The sequence below is a fragment of the Numenius arquata genome, unplaced genomic scaffold (assembly GCF_964106895.1).
Source record: "Numenius arquata unplaced genomic scaffold, bNumArq3.hap1.1 HAP1_SCAFFOLD_771, whole genome shotgun sequence".
In the NCBI taxonomy this organism is placed as follows: domain Eukaryota; kingdom Metazoa; phylum Chordata; class Aves; order Charadriiformes; family Scolopacidae; genus Numenius; species Numenius arquata.
In genome coordinates this window covers 26019-33550 of record NW_027415390.1, presented here as the reverse complement: position 1 = coordinate 33550, position 7532 = coordinate 26019, and the positions used below count along the sequence as shown (strand labels likewise).

Sequence of the window (7532 nt, the reverse complement as noted above, 5' to 3'; positions counted from 1 at the left end):
GGATGAGCGATTGGGAGACCTGCAATTGTAAATTTGCCTCTCCTACTCTCAGCACTTTTTTTCAGAGGAGCTTTCTCCTTGTGATCATCCTTTAGCTAGAGAGGTACCAGCACAGGGCAGCTGAGAGCAATACTGATGGACAGACGGGCTGTCCTCACTCTGCACTGAGGGACAGTCCCCTTGGCTTTTAGGAACCACAAGGTTTTCCATGCAGCAAACCAGAAATGTCAAGTATTTCTGCCATAAAAACACTGCTGAGGTGTGGAGGGGAAACTAGAAGAGAACAAACAAACAAACAAGTGCCCTCAGCTCTGCTCTGTGGTTGGGTGAATTGGATGTGACAAAGCTGAAAAGCCCTTTGATGCCATGAGTGGATTTAATCTGAGGACACTCCGTGTTCCTAATTACTTATGGCAGTATAGCTCCCCGAAGAATAATGAGCCAGAACCAACCACAGTGTGTACAAAAGTGACATCCAAAGGTCTTCCCCAAAGGGGAGGGGCAGTTCCATGGGTCTCTAAGAGCAATTGAAGAGACTTTTTTGAGAGGCGTCTGCCCTAACTTCTGTCTTTCCTTCTGTTGACAGTCCTCCATGCACAGCGGAGAGCAAATGTCCAACAGCAGCTCCATCACCCAGTTCCTCCTCCTGGCATTCACAGACACACGGGAACTGCAGCTCTTGCACTTCTGGCTCTTCCTGGGCATCTACCTGGCTGCCCTCCTGGGAAACGCACTCATCATCACTGCCATCGCCTGTGACCACCGCCTCCACACCCCCATGTACTTCTTCCTCCTCAACCTCTCTGTCATTGACCTGGGCTCCATCTCCACCACTGTCCCCAAAGCCATGGCCAATTCCCTCTGGGACACCAGGGCCATCTCCTATGCAGGATGTGCTGCTCAGCTCTTCTTCTTTCTCTTCTTAATCACAGCAGAGTATTGTCTGCTCACTGTCATGGCCTATGACCGCTACATTGCCATCTGCAAGCCCCTGCACTACGGGACCCTCCTGGGCAGCAGAGCTTGTGTCCACATGGCAGCAGCTGCCTGGGGCACTGGGTTTCTCACTGCTCTCCTGCACACGGCCAGTACATTTTCACTATCCCTCTGCCAGGGCAATGCTGTGGATCAGTTCTTCTGTGAAGTCCCTCAGATCCTCAAGCTCTCCTGCTCAGACTCCTACCTCAGGGAAGCTGGGCTTATTGTGATTGGTGCCTGTTTAGTATTTGGTTGTTTTGTTTTCATTGTGGTGTCCTATGTGCAGATCTTCAGGGCCATGCTGAGGATCCCCTCTGAGCAGGGACGGCACAAAGCCTTTTCCATGTGCCTCCCTCACCTGGCCGTGGTTTCCTTGTTTGTCAGCCCTGGAGTGTTTGCCCACGTGAAGCCCCTCTCCATCTCTTCCACAGTTCCAGACTCAGTGGTGGCAATTCTGTACTCAGTGGTGCCTCCAGCAATGCACCCCCTCATCTACAGCATGAAGAACCAGGAGCTCAGGGCTGCCCTTTGGAAACTGGCCCAAGGGACGCTATTTCACCAACAATAACCTGCCTCTGCTTCTCTGCACATTCCCCAGCATTTGTCTTGCTTTTTGTCTCTCTTGTGATATTCCTATGTATTGATAATTTTCTGGGTTTATGCTACTTGTCTTGAGGCTTGATCCTATTTTGCCTGACTCTTGCACAGCACTGTGTCTGATGTGTCCTGTCAGATAACAGCTCTTCAATAAAATGGGATCTCCCAGGTTGTTTTGGTTAAACCCTTGCCGCCAACTAGGACAACACAGCCCTTCACACGCTCCTCACCCCCCCATCCCTAGGAGAATAGGGTGAAGAGGGTGAAAAAGTTTTAAAAAAACTCATAGGTTGAGACAAAACAGATTAATAGAACAGTAATGGAAGAGGAAAATAATAATGGTAAAAGAAGATATAAAATATTCGATGCAACACAAATTGCTGTCACCAGCCAATGATCGATTGCACAGCCTGTCTTCAGCAGTGATTGCAGATTGCTTCCCCCCACCAGCCCCCATGTATATAGTCATGAGCACGATTACTACGGTTTGGAATATTCCCTTGGCCAGCTTGTCCTCTCTGTGCTCCCTCCACCTTCTGTGGAAGCTGAAAAAAGTCCTTCACTAATTACAAATATTCTTTAGCAACAAGAATATGTTATCAGCATTATTCTCATACTAAATCCAAAACTGAGCAGCTACAAGGAAGAAAACTACCATCTACGTCATGCTCAGGTCTTGCAGTTTTCAATAAATCACCAACACTTTTCCTGTCTATGAGAGATAGATATATATATTTATACACACATAGAGATATCATTCCCTTAGTCTATGGGCCCTTCCTCTGAAATGTCCGCTGAGTTCATTTGGTCCATGACTTTGGGCTCCATCTGTCAGAACAGTCTTTCAGGGCAGGAGAGATGGGGTGGTGCACAACTGTTGTATGCTGCACCTGGAGCTCGCAGCTGGTGTATCTGGCACAGCCCATGCCCATGGTCTGTCGATCTCATGGAAACTGCCAGGTACCAGTTGCTGAGGCCAGTTCTGGTTCCATCATCGCTGCACTTGACTTGGTTTCATCAAACTTCATTCTTCATTCATTTCAGCAATTCTCATTGCAATACCGTTGATGTGGCATATAGCAACCCTAGCAGCGACGATATATATAGGAGTAATTAAACAACTAACTTCATGCAATTTAGTTTATTGGTTATTCTCACCCAAATTGAAATCCCCATGAGGTACATATCAGACCTCACCATTCTTCTGCATCAACCACCGAGAGCACCCAGGTCCTTGAGCAAAAGTAACCCTATGGATGGGTTTGCCTTTGCCCGAGGCAGGAATAACCCAGACTGTTTTCCTTCACATATTCTTCACGTGCACTACGGGGGCTTTATCCCCTTCCACAGTACATGGAAGTTTTGATTGGGGAGGACCAGCTCAACTGGTAGATGCCCCAGTGTTGACTAACCAGGTGGCCTTGGCTAAACGTGTATCCCAGTGTTTGAAGGTCCCAGCACTCATTGCTCTCAGTGTAGTCTTTAACAGTCCATTGTATCGTTTGATCTTCCCAGAGGCGGGTGTGTGATGGGGGATGTGACAGACCCTGCCCTTTGGCCCAGCTGTCAATGAGGCTGTTTCAGAAATGAGTCCCGTTGTCTGACTCAATTCTCTCCGGGGTTCTGTGTCACCATAAAACTTGCTTTCCAAGGCCCAGGATGCTTTTCTGGGTGGTGGAATGGGGCACGGGGTATGTCTCCAGTCATCTGGTGGTTGCCTCCACCATTGTGAGCGCATGGCAAGTGCCTTCACGCGTTTGTGGCAGTGTGATATCATCAACCTGCCAGGCTTCACCAGATTTGTATTTCAGCCATCGTCCTCCACACCACAGAGGCTTTAACTGCTTGGCTTGCTTGATTGCAGCTCGTGTCTCACATTCATGAATAACCTGGCGATAGTGTCCATGGTCAGATCCACCACCCGATCATGAGCCCATCTATATGTTGCGTCTTTTCCTCACCACCTCCTGAGGTGTCATGGGCCCATCGAGCTATGAATAGTTCACCCTTATGCTGCCAGGCCAGATCCACCTGAGCCCCTTCAATCTTAGCAGCCCGATCCACCTGCTGGTTGTTCTGCTGTTCCTGAGTGCCCTGACTCTTGGGTACATGATATACTTTCACAACCAGATTCTCTATCCAGGCAGAAATATCTTGCTGCAGTTCGGCTGCCCGGATGAGTTTGCCTCTGCTCTGCCAGTTGCTCTGCTTCCGCTGCTGTAACCTCCCCCACAGAGCATTTGCCACCATCCATGAGTTGGTACAGAGATAAAGTACTGGCCATTTCTCTCTTCCGGCAACGTCTCAGGCCAGCTGGATGGCTTTCACCTCTGCAAACTGGCTCGGTTCACCTTGTCCTTCTGCAACTTGTTGTGTAGGACTCTACACAGCAGCCTTCCGCTTTCCATGTTTCCTACAATCCATCAAGACCATCAGTGAGCAGGACATACTTCTCACTTTCTGGTAGTTTATTATACAGTGGGGACTCTTCCACATTTGTCACCTCCTCCTCTGTTAAAATTAGATATCCCTGCATTCTGGCTAGTCCATGATCACTTCCAGAATTCCTGGGTGACTGGGGTTTCCCATCCCATTTCGCTGTGTGATCAGCGCAATCCACTTTCTCCACGTGGCATCCGTTGCATGATGTGTGGCAGGGACCCTGTCTTTGAACATCCAGCCCAGCACCGGCAGTCGAGGTGCTACAAGGAGTTCTGCTTCTGTACCAACCACTTCCGAAGCAGCTCAGACCCCTTCATACGCTGCCAATATCTCTTCTTCAGTTGGAGTACAGTGGGCTTCAGATCCTCTGTATCCCCATCTCCAAAACCCCAGGGGTCCACCCAGGGGAAGTGGGGGTGAGCAGTGCCCAGGACAGGAAAATTCTATGACACCTCCTGGCCTCCCAAAGAAGGGGCGAGGATGAAACAGTCCTGCGCCTCAAAAGAAGCAAACACTCATAGAATCATTTCGGTTGGAAAGGACCTTCACAGTCATTGACTCCAACGGTAAATCTCACATTTTCAAGGCCAACAATAACCCATGTCCCTATGTGGGCTTCAGATCCTCCATATCCCCCACTCCAAAACTCCACGGGTCAACCACAAGTGTCCCTTGGTGCTTTCTGCCAGAGGCTCCGGGTGGAGCCATTCTCCCCGGCTGCGGTCTAGAGCATGTTTTTAACACCTTTTCCCACCCGGACTGGCCCAAGGGCTACTGCATGGACTATTTACAGTTTAATTTGTTCAAAAGCTTGTTCTTGATCAGAGCCCCATTTAAAATCGTTCTTCTTCCAGGTTACTTGATACAGAGGGATCACAATCAGACTGTAATCTGGGATATGCATCCTCCAAATACCCACAATGCCAAAGAAAGCTTGTGTTTCCTTTTTTCTAGTCAGTAGGGACATTGCGGCAATTTTGTTGATCATGTCCATTGGGATCTGATGGCATCCATCTTGCCATTTTGCTCCTAAAAACTGGATCTCCTGCACAGGTCCCTTGACCTTACTTTGTTTTATGGAAAAATCTGCTTCCATAAGGCTTTGGATTATTTTCTTCCCTTTCTCAAAAACTTCTTCTACTGAGTTGCCCCATGCAATGATGTCATCAATGTAATGATGATGTTCTGGAGCTTCACGCTGTTCCAGTGCAGTCTGGATCAGCCCATGGCCAATGGTGGGGCTGCGCTCCCAGCTCTGGGGCAGTTGATTCCAGGGGCATTGGAAGCCTCTCCAGGTGGAAGCAAACTGTGGCCTGCCCTCTGCTGCCAGAGGGATTGAGAAGAACGCATTAGCAATTCTCCACAGCCGCAATGAGGGTGGAAGAGAGACTTTCTTGTGCATTGGACCTCTTCTGGATCTGTGGGTAACTGTGCATTGTCCAGGTCATATTGAATCATCTCCTGCATGGGTAATTCTCTCAGGTACTGGATACCTCTCTCCATGGTGTTCCATTTGCTTGGATGGCATACAACATCTTCACTGAAGGGGATCCTTTCCCTCACGCCTGACAGGAATCACCTCCAGAAGCTGAGAGTTTGTGTCTTTTTCCCAATCGCCTTCTCAAAGCCCCCTTCCCGAGACCGAGATCCCGGCTGCCTGGCTTCCCTACCCTCTGATTCCAGGATACTGGCCCCGTTATCCCAGCATCGGAGCAGCCCAGCATCTAGCCCGACCAGAAGTCGGCTGAAATGCCTTCTCATCTCCCAAAGCTCACTCAGGGACAGGGATGGGGTGATTATCTCTGATTCTGCCTCTTCCTTCTGTTCTGATGGCCCTGGTCCGTCACCATCCCTCACTGAGTGAACTGATTTCTTGGTGTAGTTCTTCTTCTGTACAAGGGCAACTGATACCGGCACGGGCTGGATTTCCGGTCCAGCCACAATGTCTGTCACAGAGGTTGCAGTAACTGCAGTGTCTCTCTGTCTGGTTTCCATCTCTTTCCCCTGAGGGTGCTGCATAATATCGAGCAGTGTTTGGTAGATACTGGCCAGGGCCCAGCACAGGGCGCTGAGTTGTGCCTCTCTGGAACAGCCACGGCCGTTTCCTTTCAGCTATTCTATCCCTCCATCAGGGTCTAGAGGTGAGAAGCTCTCTAGATACCTGCCCATATTCTCCCACATGCCATGCCTCCCATGACTATCCAGCCTCAAGGCAGAGCTCTGGGTGGGAGTCTGAAATAGTTGTTTATCCTTAAGCAAGACCTGGAACACATTCAGGAGACCCAGCAATAGGCCCAATAGGACCAGGCTGGTTTCAGGATATGCAAAAAAGGATACGCAAAATACTCAAAAGCTGTGAAACCTGGACCCAAGGAGAAAAGGAAGGCCAAAGAACTGGGGAAAGTATCCCCTCCTTTTCTCCTAATAGATTGGGTTTGATTCTTAATAAATTATGAGACATGATAGCCAATGTATGGACAAGACAACATGTACCACATAAACACCCCAACTGAACTGTCTGAACAGCGATGTCATCGTATCATAAGTTGATATGACACAAGACAGCAACATGATAATCCTGATCCCTCTCCCAGAGGTGACCCCGTGAAAAACATCATCACGGGGAGTACATAAAGTATATGAGAATTTACATAAAACAGCCATGAGAACGACCAAACAACATGGTGACCAGTGACTATTTAACTGATATAATAAATGCATATAACAAATTCATTTTAGCACGCTCAGGTCAGATCTGTCGTTATGTCAACCCTTCATGCCACACGTTGGGCGCCAAAAGGGACTGTCGTGGATAGCCTCAGATGGCAACAAAGAACCACGCGGCCGCTCTCTCAACCCCCCACAGCTGTGGGGAGAATCAGAAGAGAAAGGCAAAATCGCCGGTTGAGACAAAGGCAGTTGAACAGAACAGCAAAGGGAACAGGAAAACAACAGCAATCCCACTGACAGAGGGATGTACAGACACCATTATGGTACCACCGCTCACCCACCAGACCCAGGACGCCCCATCCCGCTCCCAAGTGGTGACTTCCTGCCCCCTCCCCTGGCCAGCTCCCAATATGGGACCCCAGGGCTCTCAGTTCTTCCAGTATGGGACACCAGAGCTTCCAGTGCTCCCAATGTAGGATACCAGGGCTCCCAGTGCTCCCAGAATGGGGATACTAATGCTCCCAGTATGAGACACAGGGGCTCCCAGTATGAGACACAGGGGCTCCCAGTGCTCCCATTATGAAGCACCAGGGCTCCCAGTGCTCCCAGTATGAAGATGCAGTGTATCCAGTGCTCCTAGTATGGGATACCAGGGCTCCCACTGTTCCCAGTATTCCACTGAATTTCACAGAATTTTTTTTAGAGTTGGAAGGGGCCATAGAGATCATCCGGTCCAACTCCCCTGCTGAAGCAGGATTGCCCAGAGCATGTCAGAGCATGTTACTCAGGACTGCATCCAGGCAGGTCTTGAAAATCTCCAGAGAAGGGGACTCCACACCCTCCCT

The 7532-nt window shown here is 49.4% G+C and overlaps 1 protein-coding gene across 1 annotated transcript; it reads left to right on the top strand.

The window, feature by feature from the left end:
• The first annotated feature begins 610 nt into the window (after positions 1 to 610).
• LOC141478677 (olfactory receptor 14A16-like) lies at positions 611 to 1546 on the top strand. The gene has a single exon (XM_074167668.1). The coding sequence runs from the start codon at positions 611 to 613 to the stop codon at positions 1544 to 1546; it is 936 nt and encodes a 311-aa protein (XP_074023769.1).
• The last annotated feature ends 5986 nt before the right edge of the window (positions 1547 to 7532 follow it).

What these genes read in the sequence shown, in the direction of transcription:
- LOC141478677 (XM_074167668.1), top strand. Translation starts at nt 611, where the DNA reads ATGTCCAACAGCAGCTCCATCACCCAGTTCCTCCTCCTGGCATTCACA.